Here is a 24535-nt window from a genome sequence, read left to right on the forward strand (position 1 = left end):
GAAATCAAAGAAATGCAAATCTGAACAAGACTCTGCTCACCAAAACTAGCCAACATTTTTGTGGATTTCTTTCTTTCTTTTTTTAGTAGGCTCCACACCCAGCATGGAGCCCAACTCAGGCCTTGAACTCACCACCCAAAGATCAAGACCTGAGCTGATACCAAGAGTCAGATGCTTAACTGACTGAGCCACCAGGTGTCCCTGTGGATTTCTTTTTTTAAAAGATACCACTACATAGTGTCGGCAGGCTCATGCACTGCCAGGGGACCACAAAGTACTACAATCTTAAAGGATGGTGTATTAATTAATGTTTTTGATTTTCCATACGTTATGATGCTTTGACATCATGGGGCCCTGCTGGCCAGGGACTGCCGCCTCCAGGGTCAGCCAGTTCCTAGAGATAATAAAAAATTCACTTGTGAATATGCCTGTCGTGTGCAAACCCTCTAAACCCACGTCTGCACCACAACCGCTGCATTCATCTAACTCTTCCACACCAAGCCAGTATTCCTGCCCTAAAATCACCCCACGGCCAGGCATCAGAAAACCAGAGACCCGCTGACATTATTCAAACCACGCAATCCTAAGCCTGTTCCATCTTGCCTGTCTGCCCCACCTACTCCTTCCCATAGAAACCGCAATAAAGGCTCTAGGCCATGCTTTCCTTTTTGCCTCCTGACCAACCCCGGCATTCTCCCACGTGACCCTGCGCGGCATGGCATGTCCCTCCTCTCCTGGACACTTTGAGTACTAAACTCTTCTCTCAAAGGCAGCCGTCTCTGTGTCCGTCACCTCACCGTACCTGATTAACACAAATCCATGGTGTATTTCAAGACAGGTGACTATGTGGTAGTCAACAGCAGATGTCTTAAAAGTCTGTATAATCTTGGGGCGCCTGGGTGGCACAGTGGTTAAGCGTCTGCCTTCGGCTCAGGGCGTGATCCCGGCGTTCTGGGTTCGAGCCCCACATCAGGCTCCTCCGCTATGAGTCTGCTTCTTCCTCTCCCACTCCCCCTGCTTGTGTTCCCTCTCTCACTGGCTGTCTCTATCTCTGTTAAATAAATAAATAAAATCTTTAAAAAAAAAAAAGTCTGTATATCCTTTAACCGGGCAATTTCACTGCCAAGAATTTATCCTGAAGAAGTAATCATAGATACGTGTAGATTTAATTACAAGAACATCGACTGTACCATCAATTAAAATTCTAAAACATCAAAAATAAGCCAACGTCTAACAGAAAAATGACCAAAAAATTATGAGAGAGCTTTAGAAGTTTCGAGATGAAACTTCAAAGAGAACCTAACAAATTCTATCAAGTCTGTAGGGATTTGAGAATAAATATTTCCTACATTATTTAACTCCCCTCAGTATAGCAAAAGATAGAATGTTTCCCAATTTATTTTACCAGGCTAGTATAATCAAAGTATCAAAACCCAAGGGAGTTCCAAAATGGAAATAAAGGCAACCACACTTAGGAACAGAACTGCAAACATAGTAAGTCGAATCCAGCTACATACTAGAACAGGACATACAACCAACTTGAGTGTATCCCAAGTATACAAAAATCTGTCCAACATTAAGAAACACATGAATCAATTTTGTTAAGGACCTGAAACAGTCTCAGTGAATACAACAAAAAGAAAAAAAGTAAAGCAATTAAAGAGGAAATCACTATGGGAAATAAAGATTGCCTAATGTAAGGACGATCCATGTGCCTAAAGGAAAGAATGCAACAAATGGAACAAAGAAAATACTAAAAGATTTTTTTTTTAAAGATTTTGTTTATTTATTTGACAGAGAGAGAGACAGCCAGCGAGAGAGGGAACACAAGCAGGGGGAGTGGGAGAGGAAGAAGCAGGCTCCCAGCGGAGGAGCCTGATGTGGGGCTCGATCCCACAACGCCGGGATCACGCCCTGAGCCGAAGGCAGACGCTTAACGACTGAGCCACCCAGGCGCCCCAATACTAAAAGATTTAAAGGAATAAATATTCCCAAAAGGTAATCAGAACTGCATCTGCAAGAAAAAAAGTAATTATGATGTGAGCAAACAGGCTCACATGGGAGGCAAGTGGAGAAGAGAAGAGCGCAGGCCCTTGGCCACCCCCGAGCAGTGAAACCAGCCCCTGGCCTGCTGTACTCCCGACCTGGTTACACAGAGGAACACTGAATCCTTTACCTGCGGAAGCCACTGGGGACTGGGCTTCCAACTGCTCTGAGACAATACATAAGAATACATCAGTATGTAAATGTATCAGACGTACCAAAATTTAAATGTACCCAACTTCTGAAACAACGAACAGAGACTTACTGAGGGAAGCATCTCTAGAGAGCTGTGCGTCCAGATGTTTGCTACTGTGCTCTCTGTACTGGGGAAAAATTAAAACTTAAACATTCACGGACAGAATTAAACATAGTATGGAATGCATACAGTGTAATACTCTGCGGTCATTACAAGTAACACTATTTAACATTACATCGTGAACATCTCTTCATGTAAGTGGGAAGAGCATCCTATAAAAGTACAATTTTTTATCAAATTTTAAAGAGTTTTTTTCATATATTTTAATACACCTATGCAAATTCTGGAATGGAAATTATCTTTAGGCGATCACAGTTCTATTCTTAATGCGTTTCTGCATTTTCTCAATAATTTGCAATAAGCAGTATAAATTTTACCAAAATTCTAAATTATTTGCAGAAAGAAAATGAAGGACTTAAATACAAGATGTGAAAGACCTAACTTGACAAACAGCTCATACAGAAAGAACTTAAAAATTCAAATAATAGTGAAAAAAAATTGGTCAACCATTTAGGCAGAAAACACCAAACACAGTATAGGTGGGTATCTAACTGATACAGAAATAGAGTAGGTCTTTGAAAGTATCAAAGCATTATCAAGTTTGTTCAAATGCAATCTTAGACTGATCGACACCATAAACTACCAAACAGTTAAAATAAGACAAAGGTTTGCCTATGCTATTGGCAAGAAAATTTTCAGCCTATACTTAACACTAGCAAGGACGAGATGACACTAATGGCAGAAATATAAACTAGAACTGGATTTCTGGAAAGTAGTCTGGCAATGCACACATCAAAACCTCACGCTGCTTGATCCAGAACTCTCCAGGAAATAATCCAAGCTCAATGGCCGAGGATGCCTCCTATGGAATTCCTTATTAATAGCAAGATCTCACAAATAATCAAATAGGCAAGAGTAATAGGAAAATAATTAAGTTATGATACATTAATATGGTAAATTAGACTTTTAAAACCAGTGTGTTTTTGAAAGGTAACCTACATCACAAGGAAATTCCACATCATAAAACAGCAGAATAAAAAAACACATGTGCGGGGCGCCTGGGTGGCACAGCAGTTAAGCATCTGCCTTCAGCTCAGGGCGTGATCCCGGCGTTATGGGATCGAGCCCCACATCAGGCTCCTCCGCTATGAGCCTGCTTCTTCCTCTCCCACTCCCCCTGCTTGTGTTCCCTCTCTCGCTGGCTGTCTCTATCTCTGTCAAAAAAAAAAAAAAAAAAAACACACATGTGCGAGATGATCAACAGTTTAAACATTTCTCTATATAAGGAATCCTTTAAGATTTCATTTATTTACTTGAGAGAGAAAGAGAGCACACAAGCAGGAAGGGGCAGAGGGAGAGAATCCCAAGTAGATTCCCTGCTCAGCACAGAGCCCTTCGTGGGGCTTGATCCCAGGACCCTGAGATCATGACCTGAACTGAAATCAAGACTCGATGCCCAACAGACCAAGCCACCCAGGTGCCTCAACAATTTAAACATTTTTTATTTGTAGACATAAAACATGACCAGAAATAGACTAGAATGACAATCCTCTGAAGGATGGAATTATGGGCGAATCCAGCTTTCTTTACATGTTCTTTGTGCTTTATGATCAAAAAAGAAACTTGGGGTTTTGTTATAATTTTGCCCCTTTTTTAATGAGCTAAGAGTTTACTTAACTAACAATGACCTGAGAGACAGTGGGTGGAATGAACCTGAATCCTGGGCAAGTTACTGAAGTTTTATTTCCTCAATTGTGAAATATGGATAATACTACCCTTTAAGAATCTGGAGAAATAAATAATATAGTTAATGCATTTAAAGTGTCATAAGGCACTGTAACTGTAAAGATTTTTTGTTAGAGATACATATTCTCCTTAGTTTATGAACTCAGTCAATGAGGTTTTCTCTAAAGGCCTTTTTTTTGGGGGGGCAGGGGGAGAAGAGAGAATGGTGGGCAGACTTAATGTGCTCATTCTAAATTTTATCTGAATTAATAACATCAAAGAATGGCTGGGAGAAAACTCGAGAAAATGAATAGTGGGGGGTTCCTGGTTCTCAGAATATGAAAACAATAGAAAGTATCACTATAGCAATTGTTATTCTGGTATTACACCAGAATAGATAAATTAATAGAACAAAATACAATCTGGAAATGGACTCAAGTATCCCTGGATAGTTAGCATATAATAAATAGTTGCGTTTCAGAATCAATGGAGAGAAATGGATTAATCACTACATGGTACGAGAGCTTCTGGCTAGCCATTTGAAAATAAATTGTAAGAGCTGGATTCCTATCTCAGTCCTTACATCAAAACAAATCCCACTGTGATCAAATATTTAAAAGTAAATACCAGAAGATAACACAAGGAGGTAGAAGTAAATCTAGAAGCCATTAAAAAAAAGAAAAAACCTATTAAGTCACATAAAAATTAAAATATGTCCATATGCCAAAACATCTCAAAATTAAAATACAAACTGGGGGGGATTTCAGCTATGCCTGCTACACACAGGACAAAGAAGTCAACTTCCCCCCATGCAAAGAACTCAATTTGTTAAATCCAGGAGCTATAAGCGCTCTTATGCCCTGATGGTGAGCCTGTAAACTGCCAAACACTTTTGAAAGAGAATTTGGCATTTGCCATTAATTTTTTAAACCTGCACATTCTTTGACTCAGTTAATTCCAGTTCGAAGAATTTACACCACAAAAAACATTCACAGGAGTGTGCAAAGACAGGCACAAGGATATTCACTGCAGCATTACTGTAATGGCATAAATATTCATCAATGGGGACTTACTTTTTAAAGTTATAGTCCATTCATAATTGTACAAAAATGACCTATTTCAAAACTGATGACATAATTTATATCACAAACAAAGTTAAGAAAAGGAAGCTTGAGAACAGCATATGCAGCGTGATTCCACTTTTAAATCATCAGGGCACAGACTTTTTTAAAAACTGGAAAAAATATATATACCAGGCCTCTAATAGTGTTTACCCTGAGTGATGAGCTTATGAGCTTATATGGACTCTTCCTCTCTTTTTTAGAAATTTACAAACTGTTTTACCATAAGCATTTATTATTTTCGATGCAACATTTTTTTTTAAAGATTTTATTTATTTATTTGACAGAGACAGAGACAGCCAGCGAGAGAGGGAACACAAGCAAGGGGGAGTGGGAGAGGAAGAAGCAGGCTCCCAGCATAGGAGCCTGATGTGGGGGGCGCCTGGGTGGCACAGCGGTTAAGCGTCTGCCTTCGGCTCAGGGCATGATCCCGGCGTTATGGGATCGAGCCCCACATCAGGCTAAAAAGGAGCCTGATGTGGGGCTCGATCCCAGAATGCCGGGATCACGCCCTGAGCCGAAGGCAGACGCTTAACCGCTGTGCCACCCAGGCGCCCCTCGATGCAAACATTTTTAATTAAGAAATTTAAAAACACATGGCATTAAAGAGTAGACAAATCCATCCATGGAACAGAACAGAGCACCCAGAAACAGAACCACACAGAGTCAACTGATGCGTGACAAAGAAGGCAAGGCAGTTCAATGGAGAAAGGATGGTCTTTTCAACAACTGATGGTGCTGGAACAGCTGGACTGCACATGAAAAAAGAAGAATCTAGATGCAGACCTTACACCCTTCACAAAAATTAACTCAAAATGAGTCACAGACTCATGTAATACTCACTCATGTAAAACTCACATAAATGTAAAGTACAAAACACGGGAGAAAATCTAGATGACCTTGGGTATGGCAATGACTTTTTAGATACAACACCAAAGGCATAAGCCATGAAAGAAATAATTGATAAGCTGAACTTCATTAAAATTAAAAACTTCTGGGGGAGCCTGGGTGGCTCAGTCGGTGAAGCACGTGCCTTCGGCTCAGGTCATGGTCCCAGGGTCCTGGGATCGAGTCTCCCATCCGGCTCCTTGCTCAGCGGGGAGCCTGCTTCTCCCTCTCCCTCTGCCCCTCCCCACCGCTACTATCTCTCAAATAAATAACATCTTAAAAAAAAAATTGCTCTGCAAAAGACACTGTCAAGACAATGAGAAGACAAGCCACAGGCTCAGAGAAAATACTTGCAAAAGACACATCTGATAAAGGACTGTTATCCAAAATATATAAGGACCTCTTAAAACTCAACAGTAAAGAAAATGAACTACCTGATTCAAAGATGGGCCAAAATTCTGAAACGACGCTTCACGAAAGATATACAGACAGCAAAGAAGCATATGAAAAGATGCCCCACGCCACGTCATTAGGGAACCGCAAACTAAAACGAGACAGCACGCACACCTACTGGAATGGAGGAAATCCCAGACACAGACACCAAATGCTGGTGAGGAAGCGGAGCCCCGGGAATTCTCATCCCTGCCGGAGGGTGCGGCCGCTTTGACACACTCATAGGATCCAGCAATCACACTCCCTGGCTTTCCCCATCCACACGGAAATCTGCAACACGGCGGCTTTACTCATGATCCGCAAACTTGGAAGCAACCACCATGTCCTTTGGTTGGTGAAGGGAAAATGGTACATCCATACAATGGAATACTCGTCAGTGCTGAAAAGCCACAAAAATGTGGAGGAACTTAAATGCATACTGCTAAGTGAAAAAGCCAATCTGTAGGATTCCAATGACCTGACATTCTGGAAAAGGCGAGAACTATGGAAACAGTGACAAGTTCAGTGGTTGCCAAGAATTTGAGGCGGGGGGAGAGTGATGAACAGGTGGGACTCTGAACGCACTGATACTTCTGTATGAAACCACAACAGTCAGTGAGTACATGTCATTGCACATTCATCCAAACTCACAAAACGTACAACACCAAGACTGAACCCTGATGCGAATGGCAGACTTTGAGTGATAATGATGTGCAGGGTGCCGGCTTACTAAGTATAACAAATGTACTGCACGGCTGTGGAAAGCTGACGGGGGGCGGGGTCAGTTTTGCTGTGGATCTGAAACTCTTCTAAAGGGGCACCTGGCTGACTCAGTCAATAGAGCATGCGACTCTTGATCTCGGGTTGTAGGTTCAAGCCCCATGTTGGGTGTAGAGAGTACTTGAAAATAAAATCTTAACAACAACAAAAGTACTTTTAAAAAAATCAAAAAGTAAAACTTCTCTAAAAATTCTCTAAAAAACAGTCTATTTTTTTTTTTAACTGTATCTGTATCCCCAGCGCCTGGTAAACACTCAAAAAAAAAAAAAAACAATTTTTTTAACTGTATCTGTATCCCCAGCGCCTGGTAAACACTCAAAAAAAAAAAAAATACACAGCATGGTGCAAGTCATTTTACTATGAACTAATATGACGCAGTGAGTGAACACGTAAACTGAGGGAGTGTTGGCATACCTTAGAAAGAGGGTCGAGGGTCTCGATCAAAAACAACACACAGGTCACACAGACTATGTCTGGAGTATCTTCGCCAGCTCGAGGCTGAGCACGAGCAAACCACACGGCATCAGGACATCTGGCTACCCTAGCAGAGGAAGCCATGAAGAATGGTGGGGGTGCAGAACCCTGACATGAGGAGCCACCAAGATGGGAGGGCCATCTGAAGGCCTTCTGTGTGGAAGAGAAAATAGCCTCGTTCTGATTTATTCAAAAGGCCAGAACCAAGGTGCATAAGCTATAGGGAACTTATTTGGGCCCAATCAAATCAAGAATTTTTTCTTTCTTTCTTTTTTTTTTTTTTTTTTTTAAGATTTTTATTTATTTGACAGAGAGAGAGACAGCCAGCGAGAGAGGGAACACAGCAGGGTGGGTGGGAGAGGAAGAAGCAGACTCCTAGCGGAGGAGCCCGATGCGGGGCTCGATCCCAGGGCTATGGGATCACGCCCTGAGCCGAAGGCAGACGCTTAACGACTGAGCCACCCAGGGGCCCCCAAATCAAGAATTTTCTAATACAGTTACCACAGAAAATGGAAGTGTTCTAGAAAGACTAAATTTCCATCTGTTAGGAATAAATGCATAGCAAATTTCTGCAACAGAGGCAGATCTAAACTGTTAACGTCCCTTCTGTGACCATCTACACAAGCTTACGAGGTTCACAATAAAATGAAAGAAAGCAGTTTCAAACACACTCTGCTCTGGAGGAGATAAGAGAGTCGGGGACATTAGATCTGGATGGGGTGGGAGGCCGCGGCAGTCGTTATTTACAGACAACGAATGAAGCAGGAGCTCCTTTCAACAAATACCTATAGATCCCATGTACTCTATGACGGACATGGTGCCGGGGACAGCACTGCCAGCCAGCCAAAATGCCCTTTCCTCATGAGTCTGTCCGTATTCACCACTAGACTTTATATTCCACAACAAAAGGAGCGTTTCTGTTTTATGTAATATCCGCAACACAATGCCCACCACGCATCAGACATGAGCAGTAAATATTTAAAAAAACAAAAGTATGAAGGAAAAAGGAATGATATTGAGCAAGTTTTGTGCGTTTGACTAGAATCAAGTTACATCAATTCTATGATTCTGTTCAGGCAACATGATAAACGAGGCCTCTAGGCAAAGTTCATTCTACATAAATAGAAGCAGTAACCAGAAGAGAGGACAGCCCCACTCTCCTAAATTCTAGTATTGTTTCTGCTGCAGTGCAAGTCACTTCCATGTCTTTAGTCCTTAATTTCCTGATCTGTAAAATGAGGGAAGACAACTAGTCTTTAGGACTCCTTTCAGTAATACGTCTCTGTATCTACTACTCCCTACAGGTAAAACACATCTAGAGAACATCAGGTCCCACCAGAAGTCATCAGCAACTGACATCTGTCTCAGAGATCATCAAGAGAATGTTTAGGATTGCAAGTGTACCAAAAAGAATAAAATACCTAGGGATAAACTTAATGAAAGAGACAAAAGACCTCCATAAACTATAAAACACTGATGAAAGAAATTGAAGACGACAAAAATGGAAAGACATTCCACGCTCATGGATTAGAAGAATTAATACTGTTAAAATGTCCATACTACCCAATACAATCTACAGATTCAACACTATCCCTATCAAAATGCCAACAGCATTTTTCACAGAACAAGAATACTACTAAAATTTGTATGGGATCATAAAAGACCCCGAACAGCCAAAGCAACCTTGAGAAAGAAGAACAAAGCTGGAGATATCACAATTCCAAATATCAAGCTATACTACAGAGCTGTAGTAATCAAAACAATATGGTACCGGCATGAAAACAGACACACACATCAATGGAACGGAATGCAGATCCCAGAAATAAACCCATGCTTTTATGATCAATTAATCTATGATAAAAGAGGCAAGAATATACAATGGGAAAAAGACAGTCTCTTCAATAAATGGTGTTGGAAAAACTGGACAGCTACATGCAAAAAATGAAACTGGACCACTTTCTCACACCACACCCAAAAATAAACTCAAAATGGATTAAAGACCTAAATGTGAGGTCTGAAACCATAAAAATCCTAGGAGAATACAAGCAGTAATTTCTCTGACATCAGCCATAGCAACATTTTTCTAGATACGCCTCCTCAGGCAAGGGAAGCAAAAGCAAAAAATATTTGGACTACATCAAAATAAAAAGCTTTTACAGAGCAAAGGAAGCATCAACAAAACTAAAAGGCAACCCAGTAAATGGGAGGAGACTTGCAAATAATTTATCCAATAAGAGGTTACTATCTAAAATACATAAAGAACTTCTACAACTCAACACCAAAAAGAACGAATAATTCGATTAAAAAATGGGCAGAAGATCTGAATAGTCATTTCTCCAAAGAAGACATCCAGATGGCCAACAGACACATGAAAAGATGCTCAACCTCACTCCTCATCAGGGAAATGCAAATCAAAACCACAATGAGATATACCCTCACACCTGTCAGAATGGCTAGAGTCAGAAAGACAGGAAACAACAAATGTGGACAAGGACGTGGAGAAAAAGGAACCCTCGTGCACTGTAGGGTGAGAATGCAAACTGGTGCAGCCACTGTGGAAAACAGTATGGAGGTTCCTCAAAAAATTAAAAATGGAACTACCATATGATCCAATAATTCCACTACTGGGTATTTACCATAAGAGAACAAAAACACTACCTCAGAAAGATTATGCACCCCCATGTTCATTGTAACCTTATCTTACAATAGCCAAGATATGGAAGCAACCCAAGTGTCCACTGATAGACAAACAGGTAAAGATGTGGTATATATACACAATGGAATTTTACTCAGCCGCAAAAAGGAGTGGGATCTTGCCATTTGTGACAATATGGATGGACCTAGAAAATATTATGGTAAGTGAAATAAGTCAGAGAAAGACAAATACTATGTGATTTCATTTACATGTAAAATCTTAAAAAACAAATGAATAAGCAAACAAAAAGCAGAAACAAACCCACAGATGAGAACAGATGGTTGCCGAAGGGGAAGGGGCAGGGGGGAGGCAGAATGAGTGGAGGGGAGCAGGAGGTCCAGGCTTCCAGTGATGGAAAGACCACGTCACAGGGATGAAAGGGTCAGCATGGAGAATATAGTCAATGATGCTGCAATAGTGCCGTGTGATGACAGGTGGCAGAATAACGCAGATTTACCAAGTCACTATGCTGTACACCTGAAACTAACACTATGTACTAACTGTACTTCCAAAAAAAAAAAAATGTTTTTAAAGACACCTTCTGAGTGCCTGAAAGGCAATGCAAGTTTAAGCAGACACACTGGGGGATCAGGGGGAAGAAGTTAAGGAAATTCAAAACTACCTGATAGCAGAAATAAAGAAAGTATCTGGGAAGGACAAAATATTATCAAATTTCTTCAGGCTCACATAGAGAAGGTGCCTTGGGTTTCCTCTGTGTGGTCCTTGGGAAGAGAACGAAAACCTGTGGGTAGAAGTTATGGTGAGGCAAGCTTCCGCTCAATTAAAGCACACACAAAACACTGTAACTAGCCAAAAATAGGAGGTAGTGAGCTCCCTCACTCTCCAGGGGCATTCAAACAGAACTCAGTCCACCACTTGGAAGAGATTCAGGTTATCTAATGAGAAAAATGAACAAAGATACCTTCCTTCATAGCCCTTCCTGTTCTGACGTAGTAGCAGCTTCCTCTGGGACCCAGCAGGGGAGAACCTCTAGGCACCTCCTCGGCTCACACTAGTGTGCCCCAGGCCCGTTCCTTCACTTGATCAAGGTTCTGGAAAGGAGAGCTGTATCTCTCTCGCAGTCATTTCTATATCCCGCCTCCCACGCCACCTGCCTCAACTGTATCATACAAAAATGTTTACTAAATACTCCTCTGAAGACTAAACTCAAGTTAATGATTATACAAGAAAAGCACATCAAATTTCACTGCATAAAGACCTATTGTATGGCGTAGTCACGAGATTTCAGAAACCAGAGCCCTTAAGACTCAAAGGCAGTTCTGCCCCCAGGGAGCCAGGTAAAACAGACAAATTAAAGAATATCACACAATCCTGGGCTACTGTGGGCTGCGATATTGGAGCAGGAGGACTGCAGGATGAACTCAGGGTTTTTGTGTTCTGGATCAAGTATCTCTGCAAGTCTATTAGTTGGGAGATTTCTCAAGGTATAATAAATGAACCAAATAAATTATTGAACACTGGTGTTAAAACAATTGGCTATCCATTTGGAAGAAAAATAAAATTAGATCCCTATGTCATGTCAAAAATAAATTCCAGATGCAGGTGGCTTCTCCCAGCAAGCCAGAAAGTAGACTCCCAGAAGGCCAACAAAGTCTGGATCTCAGTTCTGGGAGTGGCCTCTTGAAGACTGATTTCTTCCCTGGGCGCTCTGCCTCAGCCCTAGAGACAGCGGCTGCCCCGTATACTTGCTATTCCTGTATTCTTCAGAATTTTCTTTTTCTCTTAGGTAATCTCCTGTTTGGCTAATGCTTTTTTTTTTTTTTTTTTAAGATTTTATTGAGAGAGAGACAGTGAGAGAGAGAGAGGGCATGAGCAGGGGGAAGGGCAGAGGGAGAAGCAGACTGCCCAATGAGCAGGGAGACTCAATCCCAGGACCCCAGGATCATGACCTTAGCCGAAGGCAGACACTTCACCAACTGAGCCACCCAGGCACCCGCTAATGCTTCTTTATACCAAACTTATTTAGTATAAACCTTGTTAAAATTCAAAAATAAATAAATTCTAGATGGTTTAAAGTACTAAATATAAAAGACAAAACCATAAAAGTGTTGAAAATGAGGGGTTGCTTTTTTTTTTTTTTTTTTAATAAACATGGGAGTTGGGGAGGTCTTCCTAAGCCAGAGCAGTAACCATAAATTTAAAAAACAGTCAGACCTACATAAAAATTAAAGCTTTCTGCACAACAGAAGGCAAACCAAATATATATAATCACTATTCGGGAAGTACAGATTTAAAAGCCATCATGTCACCTCCTTGCTTAAAACTCTTCGGTGGCTCCTGCTTTAGCTCGGAGGCTGAGACCCACTCAGGCCAGCCCATACCGGCCTTTCTCCAGTACTCTCACCACCCTGCTTCTTCCCCAACAGGGATTCCTGTTCATCCTTCAGATCGCAGCTCTAGCACCACTGCCTCAGAAACCTTTCCTGGACTCCCTACATGGGTTAAATCCCTAAATTATAGGCATTCATAGCATTGCGTACCTCTCACAGTTGCTCAAGCCAAAAACCTCTGAGCGATCCTTCACTCCTTCCTCTCTCTCCCCCTCATTCCGGATCTAATCCAAAACCTGTTGGCCCTACCTCCAAAATATAACCTCCGTCAATATACCCAGTCCAAGCCTCACCATCTTCTTCCTAGATTAGTGCCTCCCTTTACTCTACTGCCAATCTAGCAGCTGGAGTGATTTTTTAAAAACATAAGTCATATCACATCACTCCTGTGCTCAAAACTCTCAATGATTCCCATTGTAAAAGCCAATCTAATGCTTCTAGGGCCCTACAAGATCTGTCCCCACACCACAACCTCTCACCTCATATCCTACTGCTCTCCTGTTCCTCCCCTCTCCCACCTCCCCCCCACACCCCCATAACTTCATTCTGGCCATACTGACCTCCATGCCCTTCCCCAAACATGCCAGACACACCCTTCCTTAAAGCATCTGCAAAAACTGACCCCTGTCTGGAACACTCTTCCTCCAGACAGCCTCACAGCTGACACCTCTCTCCCTCCTTCATGTCCTCTTCTCAATAAGGCTAACCAGCCCATCCCCCTTCCTTTTACTCTGCTCTATTTCTCCTTTTTTCCACAGCATGTGTCACCTGACAATCTATATCATTTGCTTATGTTTGTAGTTTAGTATCTGCTTCTCCCCCCACCCCCCAAGGCAGGGCTATGTATCATCTGTGTTGCCCACTGATGTATCCCAAACACCTACAGCTGTCTCTGGCCAAGCAGTTCATCACTGGATTCCTAGAACCCAGCACAGGGTTTGGCAAAGACTAGGTACACAAACACTTGTTAACTGAAGAATATTTTTTCAATCTATCAGAAGATACAAATTTAAAACAGCTGACATCATCCTGGGCTGGTAAGAGTGCAAAGGAAATCCACCCTCTCATACACTGATGGCAGGTATGTAAATTGATATCTTTTTTGAGAGTAAGCTAGCGATCGCTATTAAAATTTAAACCACTCAGAGCTCATGTCAAGTCAGTAGTCTTGCAGAAGCAAGGGAGTACCTGAAAAATAGGCACAAGGAGATCTATGGCAGCACTGCTTATAAAATAATGAAAAACTTGTCCAATAATGAACACTCATTGTCCATCAACAGAAAAACAGTTGGACACTCGTTGTCCATCAACAGAAAAACAGGCAAATAAATCCTGCACGGTACACGAAAGTGATGGAATGAAGCAGATCTCTGACACTGACCTCGAAAGTGGTCTGTGATCTGGGAAACAGACCAGAGGGCCCTGACATGAGGTGGGCTGGACTCCCCCCACCTCCTGGCTACGGAACTCTATAGACACAGACCTTGTTTGTGCTTCAGTTTCCTCATCAGTAAAATAGGAACAATATTACAGTACCATGCGCCTCACTGACTCCAAGATCCTCTGAGACAAGGCATGCAGTGCAGAGAGCACAGGACACAGCCACAGGACCACTCACAAGCATGTAATAATTACAGCCAACAGGCACTAAGGGAAATAGACAAGCCGCAGCCCCAACTGCAGAAAGCATGTCCACTCCAGTGGAGAAGTTAGCACGTCTGTGTAACTATAGGAAAAAACTCAAGAAGGACAGAACTTACTAGTGGTGACCTCTGGGAGATGGGAGAAGACATAGTTCTTCTTTATACACACACTTTTAAATTTTAATGGAGGAACTTTACAAGGCAGTGTTTTTAAATAAAAAATAAAATCGGAGCAAATGCTTCTACGATAGAGTTTAACTTGGATCTTAAAATATTAAAATTCGAAAATCTTTATATATAGTCTTTGAATTCTCAAGGTGAAATGGAATAATTGGATGAAATTTCTATGGCTATTAAAATTACCTTGATTCCAAATGAATAAACTGAGATGCACCAGCAAAAAAAAAAGAAAAGCAAAAAAACCTGGTAAATTTACAAAACAAGAAATTAAAAAGAAAATTACATTTCATTCTACCAATTTACACACAAACGAAGTCTTCATCTACCATTATTTCCAAAACTGAATAGTTATCTTTTATTGTCAGTGTGGCTCGAAAGAATTCCACATGTATTTTTAAAACTCAGCAGGGCAAGGACATCTGAGTGTGCATAAGGCTAAGGTATTAAGAAGTGACCTATATTAAGTTGGGCCAAAGAGAAAAATGAAGTCCCCACCATCAACTTCTAAGAAGCCGCTGACACAAAGCACTCGGATGTACCGAACCCTCTCTCCTTTTGTGCCTGGTAGCTATGGCTGCTCATTTGCTACTAATTGAAAATAAACACTGCAATCTATGCAAACTGAATCTCATCTGGGAGTCACAGGATTTGAAAAGCAGGGAATAAACCTGCACTAAGAATAGCAAAAGAACACAAGATTTCCTAAAGCTAATTTTCCCCACCCTCTCTCAAGTGCTTAGTCATTTCTGTGTATTTACAAGGAAGACCATGTCGCATCCTCGGAGAGAGGAGAATTCTTGTTCCAGACTGCCGTGTCACCTGAGCCGCCCCAGACGCGTGTCTCCACCGTGTCTCCACGCAGCCCGGGAGAAGGCGGCAGCCAGCTGAGCATCCCTCCCACTCCAGACCACAGCCAGAAGCCACTGGGGCTCTCTGTGCTCGGCCTCTGTCAGCAGTAACAAAGAGGGGTTTGTGGAAAAGCAGTGTTCTTCCCTGACATCCAATGAGAAAGGTGAGGACTACACTACATGCAGCCTGACAACAGCCCCGCTTGCTCTCCCCCGCACAACTGCGGGGATGGGGACTCCCCACTCTTCGCGGGCGGGCTACTAACCAAACCTGAAAACTGGGCGCCAGCAAGCTCTGGAGCCTACTTCAAGCCCTAACATCTGATAACATTCTTTCAGGCTCCCCAAAGGCAGGAACAAACGCGAAGTTTTTCACGAAAGACTGTATCTTAAGACACCACCCTAGGCACGGGCCCAAGTTTTTCAGTAAGCACCTACTGTGTGCCTGGCATCACCTGCCAAGGTCCCACTCACGTCGAAAAGTCGCTGGGCGCACACGCCCATGGCAGAAACACACCTGCAGGAACTTTCTCACCTAGACACCCTGCCGAGGAGCAAGCTCACGGTCTCCCAGCCTTAACTCCAGGTGGTAACACCTGGAACGGATGGTCGACCTCTCAAGTCTGGAGCTCAGCCCGCGCCTCCCAGAAGGTCTCAAGAAGAGCTCTGATAACCCACTTGGATGACTTAGGACGGGGCTCCCTCTCCTTCCAAGAAGGCAAACGCTTCCTCGACCGGCACTCAAACACCATTGTCCTTACTCCCCAAAGCCCCCACGACGACGCTGAGCGCCTGAGTACACGCAGGTGGCCGTCTTGCCCGACAAAGTATAAAGGCACGCAGGAGCCTCCTCTCGCCAGCGTGCCGAAGGTCAAAGACGCTGCGTCTGCCCAGAGCTCGTCCCTGGGGGGTCAGCGTCCTGTAGACCCCCACCCTCCCCAACCAGGCGCGGGCGCCGACCATCCGGCTGCACGCCCTCCCCCCCGTGAGCGCCACCCGGTCCCTGCCGCCCGGCGGGGGGCCCCGCGCGCGCGGCGGACACGGGCAGGGCCCCGAGGTCCGCAGCCTCCCCGCCGCACGGCCCACGTGCCGGGCCCTCCCCGCCGCCCGCCGGCCCCGCGGCCTCCCCGCGCCCCGCCCGCCGCCGCCGCCCCCGCGCGCTCCCGCCGCGCCCCACGGGGCCCGGGCCGCCGCCCGCCGCCCGAGCGCCCCCGCGCCGCGCCGCCCGGCAGGCCGCGCCCGCCGCGCCGGCCATGGTGGGCGCCTCACCGTCGGGCTGAGGAGCCGGGCCCGGCTGCGCCATGGCCGGGCAGCGGCCTCGCCGAGCGGGGCGGGCGGGCGGCTGGCGTCCCGGGCTCCCGCGGGCTCAGCTGGCGGAGGAGGCGTCGACCGAGCCGCCGCCGCCGCCGCCCAAGGAGGAACCGCTAAGGCTGGAGCCGCCGGCGCCGCCACAGCCGCGGGCAGAGACGGACCCGAGCGCCGACCTCCGCCTCCTCATCCTGACAGCGGGAAATAAGCAGTGCGCAGGCGCGGGGGGACGGGGCGGCACGTGACGCCGCCCGAGGGGAGGGGCGGGGCCTCACGCCGCGGAGAGCGCCGGGTCGCGCGGGAGGAGGGGGCCCGGGTGCCGAGGGATGGGGCTCCGAGGGACGCGGGGTCCCGGGGAGGGGGACGGCCGGGCGCCGAGGGGGGCCGCTCGCAGTCCCCCGCCCCAGCACAGAGCAGAGAAAGCACTGGGAAAGCCCAGGACGGCGAGGAGGCCGGGCGGTGGGTGAAGGGAGCGCAAGTCCAGCCGCCGCCCCTTCTGGCTGTGTGACCTTGGTCCAGTCACTTAACCTCCCGGACCCGCACGGAGCTTCCTCTGCAGGGAGGCTAAGGAAAGTCGAAGTGGAGTAAAGCATGAGGGACTGTTTCTGGCGCACTTAACACTGAGCACCTGTGCGCCATGTGACCTCTAGGTGCCGGGTGCTGTGATGGATGCTGGGAGACGGCCCAACACGGTTCCCCGCACTCATCGTGGGGGGAGAGGAGAGATGACGTGCACACAGTGCCGTCCCTCTACCTGGGCAAGAGAGCCTGCCCTAGGCCCCGTGCGTTAGAGGCTCCACTCTAGTCCCGTGTGGTCACTGTCCAGGGTGCAGGGACCGTGTCCACCTGGCAGCTGTGCCCCTCCTTCAGGACCAAGTGCTGGGAAACTGTGACCCCAGAATCCACCCCCCCAAACACACACACACGCACACACACACACGCAAAGGCTGGAGCGTGTGCCTCTTTCCCAGGCACGGACTGGGCATCCCTATACGTAGCTAAGAGGCAGCTGTGTTTGTGGGAGGTGGCCGCACGTCACTTGGACATTTGAGTTGCTGTGTGCACAGAAGGCGGCAGTGGGCCCTGGGCCACCAGTCCAGCCCTCCCAGGGCTCCCCTTACCACCTCAGTCAGGTGCCCAAATCTCAGGACTTCAGGAATTCTGAATCTAAGCCTGGTCTTCCGCATCATCAAAGATGTGTATTTGGCAAGATAGAATAGAGTATATTAAGGTTAACTGTTAGATGAAATGATTTATAATTTTAAATGATTCGGGTAGACATGTGGCATCTATTTGTACTTTCGCCCTAAATCCTGCTAACATTAGGGGAGGACCTAAACAGACTTGAGTTTTTTGAGCAGTTAATATCCTCAGATGGGCGGCGTACCTTTGAGAAAGCAAGCAGGCTCATTTCCCTTACCCCCCCCCCCTTAAATGTCTCTTGTCCAGGATAGGGCAGCCTAGCGCATCCTCTGTCTTGTGATGACTAACGAGAGGCGGGAGCCATAAAGATAGCACATACTGATGGCCTCTACGAAGGGACTCTTTCCAGTGAGTAAGAGGCATGTTTATTGCTATTGATAATCTGGGGCTTGAAGCCAGGCCCTCAAGATCAAGGTCACTCAGAAATGGTCAGGCTGCTGGTTTGGACACCTGGGGCTCCCCATGCCAAACAAGTGTTTAAAAAAAAAAAAAGCAATTTTGAAATCAGATAAGGAGCATGCAAGACTTGTGTACATTTTCCTATTTTTACATAAATCCTAAGACTCAGCAATTCTACCCCGAGGTATGTATTCTAGAGAAAACTAGTGGGTGCTCAAAGCCTTTATTAGGTGTAAAAGGCAGGATTCCTCCATCCTGAAAGAAATTGAGAGACAAGATCTAAACACGTAAAATAATTACTTACCAATTACATCGCACAGGTGCCCCAGGAGACACAAGAATATTCGAGACGGCAGAGTTTCTAATACAATAAACAAATGAATGACCCGAATGTTCAGCAACACTAAAATAGATAAATTAACTGGAAAGTATTCGTACAATGGAATATACAGCAATGATGGTGAACAAACTGTCCCTACATTTTCAATGCAGATGGAGCTCACAAACAAGGTTTAAGGAAAAGAGGCAAGTTATAAAGTAATACACACAGCATGATTCCATTTATATGAAGTTCGCAAACAGGCAAAACTGAACATGGTACACACAGTAAACTACAGACAGGAAGAGCCCGAGTATCACAGAAGTCGTAACGACGGCTCTGGAGCCAGGGAGGGAGGGTCATATAATAGGAAGAGCACGTTAAGAAGCTTGCCTTCTAGGGGACTGGCAATGTGCTATTTCTTAACCTGGGTCCATCTAAACGAATTATAAATATGGAACACAGATGTTGTTTGGGTGAGAACGATTGCAGGGTATTTGCTTAAAATGCAAGTTTAAAATGAGCAAATTTGATGCAACTGCCGGAAAGCACTTGTTTTTTTTGTGCTGCGTGAATAGAGTCACAGGGTGTAGAGTATAGGAAGTGATGCCTGTCCTGCACTTTGCCCTGATTGGGTCATAGCAGCAGTGTTGGCTGTGTTTGTTCTGAGCACCATTATTTGCAGGGGGACACTGACCAGCTGGAGTGGGTGGGGCTCCAGGGAATGGAGAATCTGCGAGCTATTCTGTGCAAAGTACACAGAGATATCAGAGAAAAGAACTCTGGCGGGGGCGGGGGAGCGCAAGGATGACTAGAGACATGAAGCTGTCCTTAAATCCAGGAGGACAGTGGGTACAAATGTGCTGTGTGCCCAGAGATTGCAGCAAGACAGATCAGCTCAACCCAAAGAACTCTTTCTCAGTGAGTGCTAACCAGGGCTACCTTTGGAAGAGTGAGCTCCTTGTCACTGCAAGTGGCAGGCAGAGCTGGCTGGCAGTCGGTGAGGGGTGCCGGTGAAGGACTCCTCCACAGTTGGGGGATCAGATTAGACCATCTCTGCAATCCTCTTCAGTCTCAAGATGCTATAATAACAATAACAATAATAATCCTGTTGCCTTTTGAACTTTACTAGGCATTGACCCGTATATTACATCATTTTACTTCTCACAACCCAAAAGGTGGACAATAGGCACGGAAGAGATAAACCAAATTTTCCTGGATTCTAAAATTCTATCCTGTGCAGACATGGCTATCAGACCAGGTGTCCCAACTTGGGATTTAGCTAATAGCACTCAGTAGTGTTGGGGTTCTCTCTCTCTCTGCGACCCAGATTCTCAAGGGCAGGAAGGATCCAGGGAATAAGGTCAAGGCACCATACTTCTCTGGCCTTTGGTCAAGGTTATGAGGGAGGAACAGGAATCAAGGGGACTCTCCCCCAGGAGCCCCGTCTGTGTCCAGGCACCTGGAGACTTGGAAGGTTCTCGACCTGGGTACTGCCTTCCTCACTAAGAGTTTCCAGGAAGAGCCCACCAGGGGCAGACAACTTTATGTCCTCAGCCATAGTCCCCCAGCCTGGTCTCTGTCTCTGTCTCTCTGATTATCCCCTTGTCCATCTGCCCTCCAGCAACTGCTTTCCACTCCTGGGACCTGGAGTGGTAAGATGGTGATTGGTAATCCTTGCTCCCATCTGTCCTTGCCCCACCCCTACCCCAGGTGAGAAGTATCCGGAGAGCGCCGCAACGGAGGGACGACTTCTCTCACAGTCTCATGAGATGCAGCTCGGCGTCCAGGGAAGAACTCCAGTCTTGGAATCAGAAAACCTGGAATCCTGGCACCAATGAGCTGTTGACCCAGAACGCACTACTTGACCTCTTTGAGCCCCTGTTTACTTAGCTAAAATGGGGATAATAGACCAGCCTCACGGCACATCAGGACAGCTTAAGAGAGAAAGCACCTAACACATGGTCATTTCTCTACAAATGGCTGCATCCACCTCTCCTTCTCTCCTTTCCTTCTTTTTCCCTGGATCAGTATTTCCATCCTGGTGATGAGGGATCCCTGGACCTTAGAAGTCAGTGTGTGAAGGTATTCCTAGACATCCAGGGCAGAAATTTCCAACATTTTCAAAGCTTAACAGAACCGTCCCATTTACCCTAGAGAAGGTCCCAAGGCTAAAATGTCAAGTTTCTTTGCTTTGGACAGAAATTATACCACATTGCTTATCTCATGCTGATTAGAAGTTCTTACTCCAGCTTTATATTAGCTGTTGATTAATAACACAAAGGGATCCATTATTACCTGATCTATGTAGTTTGCCAGAGAGATAAGTGTCTTTAGATCCGATGGGCGCTCCTTTCTCTCTGATTTCCCCCTTTATAACAGCAACCACACAGGGACGTAACTGGAAATAAAAGTGGCCGACACGTACAAGTACATACCACGGCACCGAGCACCGGGCAAAGCGCTTTACCCTTGTATCAACGCCTTTAATCTTTTTAAGACCCTTAGGGTGGGGAGTGGAGGTAGGCAATGTGGACAACCCATTTTATAGATGATGGGACCAATCCAATAATCCATCCAAGGTCACAGGGCTAGTGAGTGATAGAGCTGGGAATGAGAAGCAGGTTGTCCGGGTCCAATGCCCACGTGGGTAACTCCCAACTGGCCATGTGTCTCTTCCTCCCATTGGCGGAAGATGTCAACTCCCAGAAAATAAGGATATTTCTTGGTTTTTTGTGTTTTTTTAAGTATGCTCCACACCCAGCGTGGAGCCCAATGTGGGGCTTGAACTCACAACCCTGAGATCAAGATCTGAGCTGAGATCAAGAGTCGGACAGTTCACCCACCGAGCCACCAGGCGCCTGGGGACACAGTCATTTTAACATTATATGTCTAGTGCCTAACATAAGAAGTGCTCAGTAAATACTTATTAAATGAATCAGTGAGTGAATGAATAAACAAATGACTAACACTAGGAATATATGGAGCAAATTAGAAAGAATCCTCTGTGGTGAGAAGATGTACAACCTGCAAATTAAATCCATGGGTTTCGATGCTGTTTGGTTGCCATTCATCTGCTTCTTACTTCTCACTGGGTTAAAAACCATAATTTTAATTATTGCTACTAATAATACCCACCCCTTAACCGAGCACCTGCGACGTTCCGGATATTTTACCTGTATTATCTCTACAGCCCTCTGCTGTCGATTTTATTTACTATCCCAGAGCTCAGGGAAGTCAAATGATGTGCCCAAGTCACGCGGTGATTGGAAGGACCAGCATTCAAATCCCAGTCTGTCTGACTCCAAAGCGAATGCCTTCTTGCTGGCGGTGCCGGCTAACCACGTCGGGCAGATGTCAGCGAACCCCACGCTGCTTTGCCATTACCAACCACATTCATTCTTAGAACCGTCAGCAATATCTCCAAAAGTTATTTTACCTTTTATTTCTTGTTTTTTTCAAATTACTCCAGCAAAATTCTAATTATAATTTTTTTTAAAAATACAGATAAAGCAACAGTTCTCCCTCAACCTCTCCTCCCTGCAACACCCACGCAAGCCCACACCCCTCCCCGAGGCAAACGACTTTTATCAGCTTTCTATGAATCCTTTCAGACATTTTTCTGTGCACTTAGGGACATGCAGAATCTTGCCCGTTTCATGTCCTCCACGTGGATAAGAGTCTTTTTAACTCTCACGTAATTTTCCACCTTGGTAAATGCTTAGGTTAATTGCAATTTTGCATTATGTACAAGCATTGCTGCAAGGTACGTGCACGCCTGCGTGGGCATTTATGGGAGTGATTCTTCCAGGAGACTTGCCCACTCACCCGGGATTACCAAACCAAAAGTCCAGAACACATTTTTGTCGTAACGGATACTGACAAATTACTCTCAAAAAGTATCATGCCATCGTACATTCCTTCCAACGGTGCGTGAATGTGTTCTTTTCTGCAGCTCCTTGCCAAAGCTGGCTTCTGTCAATCTTTGTCTGCCAATCTGATGGGCAAAAGATTATATAATAATGTCATTTTAGTAAGTCATTTCCCTGAATATCAGTGAGGTTAGGGATCTTTTCATATTTTGTCTTTTAATTTGAATAACAAATTATTCTTTAGTCACAGAGGTTTTAAATTTTAATTAACTTTTCTGTCTTTTCACAGCTTCTGGATTTTATGTCTTCTCCAAAAAGGCCTTTCTCACCCGCAAATTCATGAATGTATTCGCAATAGTTTTCCCAATTTTTTTATATTTTTGGTTTCTCATGGTTAGCCTTGAATCTACTAGGAATAACTTTTCATATGACATGAGGGAAGGGATCTGAATTTATTTTTTTCAGATGGATAGGTAATTGTCCCCAGATCATGATTTCTCCACTTTTATGGCTGATAAATTTTTATAAATATATTATATATTTTATGGCTGATACATTCTTATATGTATTAACTAAAATTATTGTTGTTGCAAGAGAGAAAAAAAAAACCTCAAATAGTTTTTTAAAATAATAATAAGAAGAAGGGTAATTTGTTCATATAACAGAGATGTTCAGAACACCAACGGGTTTGGGGAGAGGCTTTGAATAAAATCAACTAGAGCCGTGGAGGATGGGGCGACTCTAGCCGAGACCCAAGCAGGAAGATGGGGGCAGCCATGGGAAGATGTGGAGGGGAAGGACGTTCGTGCAAAGAAAGGAGAAACGTGTAAAAATCCCAAGAGTATACCAAGCCTGGCATGTTCAACAGACAAAAGAAAGCCTTGAAGACCAGCAAGGTGGGGGACAAATGGAGAGCTTGGCAAGAGTCAATTCCCATGAGACACGGAAGCCACAGCAAGGAACTGAATTATACATTCTCTTTGATTCTTTGATTCCACCTGCGGTGGGAAGCCACGGGAGAGTTTTAAACAGAAGAGCCGTAGGATTTGATTTACACATTTAAAGAGATCATCCTGGTCACTGTTTGGAAAATGGGTTATGGGGAAGGGGAGAGGGAAAGGCAGAAGTGGGGAAGCCAGCTGGGAGGTGCCGTCATAGTCAGGGGGATAAAGGATGGTGGCTTGGTCCAGGGCTTCATCAGAGGAGATACAGAAAAACAAACCTGGTCAGGTGTTTGGATATAATTTATTGAGATGAGGAATTGCCAAGGAGGAAAATAAAGAATTCTGGCTTTTCCCATGATAGACCAAAGACTGCCTATTGGGTTTGTCGGTGGAAATATCAAGTAGATGGTTGGACATACGAATTCGGAGCTCAGCATGGGCATGTGGTTTATGGGTCACCAGTTTACACGACATTTATAGTCAACAGCCAGAACGTATCAAAGAGTGCTATAAAAATCTAGAACAAAACAAAACACCTGATAGAAAAACCTGATGGAAAACACTGCAGTTCATTTCAAAAATCATCAGAATTTCTTTAAACATATCAAAAGACGCTCACATCCACTCAAATTGAAACTCAAAATCAAACTACACTGAGATATGGTTTATCACCCATTGACTGACAAAAACTCAAAAGGTTGACAACCTACCCCATTAATGAAGCCGAGAGGAGAACAGGCACCCTCTTACATTGCCGTCAAAAGCACAAAATGGAACAAATGCTATGGAGGGAAGAATTGGTAATACTTAACAAAATTATGTATTAATATGGATTTACCCCTTGATCCAGTAATCGGGGGGGGTTAAGATTTTATTTTTAAGTAATGTCTACACCCAACATGGGGCTCAAACTCACCACCCCGAGATCAGGAGTCACACGCTCCACTGAGTGAGCCAGCCAGGCGCCCCAGATCTAGAAATCTGTTTTATAGGAAGTTACCCTGAGGATACACCTGTAAAAAATGAAACAACAAAGTTATTGATTGTGGCATGA

The 24535-nt window shown here is 44.7% G+C and overlaps 2 protein-coding genes and 1 long non-coding RNA gene across 7 annotated transcripts in view; 1 reads left to right on the forward strand and 2 right to left on the reverse strand.

Moving 5' to 3' along the window:
* The window catches only part of RABEP1 (rabaptin, RAB GTPase binding effector protein 1), a 96758-nt gene extending 79939 nt beyond the window's left edge, over positions 1-16819 (reverse strand). Inside the window, exon 1 of one of the 3 annotated variants that reach the window (XM_040629856.1) lies at positions 16706-16765. In XM_040629856.1, coding sequence (XP_040485790.1) covers positions 16706-16739 — 34 coding nt within the window. In that variant the 5' untranslated portion in view covers positions 16740-16765. Of the gene's footprint in view, positions 1-16705 lie in introns of all 3 variants that reach the window. The other 2 variants (XM_040629855.1, XM_040629857.1) reach the window with 2 other exon arrangements.
* A 55-nt stretch (positions 16820-16874) lies between these two features.
* LOC121102603 lies at positions 16875-20972 on the forward strand. Its single transcript, XR_005834724.1, has 3 exons — positions 16875-16955; positions 18194-18295; positions 20379-20972. It is a non-coding gene; the product is annotated as an uncharacterized LOC121102603 (long non-coding RNA).
* ZFP3 (ZFP3 zinc finger protein) overlaps positions 19502-24535 on the reverse strand; it is a 98797-nt gene continuing 93763 nt past the window's right edge. For 2 of the 3 annotated variants that reach the window (XR_005834714.1, XR_005834713.1), the window contains 3 exons: positions 24398-24494; positions 24192-24263; positions 22095-22662 (listed from right to left, as the gene is read on the reverse strand). The gene's annotated coding sequence lies outside the window, so the exon portion shown is untranslated. Of the gene's footprint in view, positions 19748-20963; positions 22663-24191; positions 24264-24397; positions 24495-24535 lie in introns of those variants that run through there. The other variant, XR_005834712.1, reaches the window with a different exon arrangement.

This window comes from Ursus maritimus, unplaced genomic scaffold (assembly GCF_017311325.1).
Source record: "Ursus maritimus isolate PB19 unplaced genomic scaffold, ASM1731132v1 scaffold_14, whole genome shotgun sequence".
In the NCBI taxonomy this organism is placed as follows: domain Eukaryota; kingdom Metazoa; phylum Chordata; class Mammalia; order Carnivora; family Ursidae; genus Ursus; species Ursus maritimus.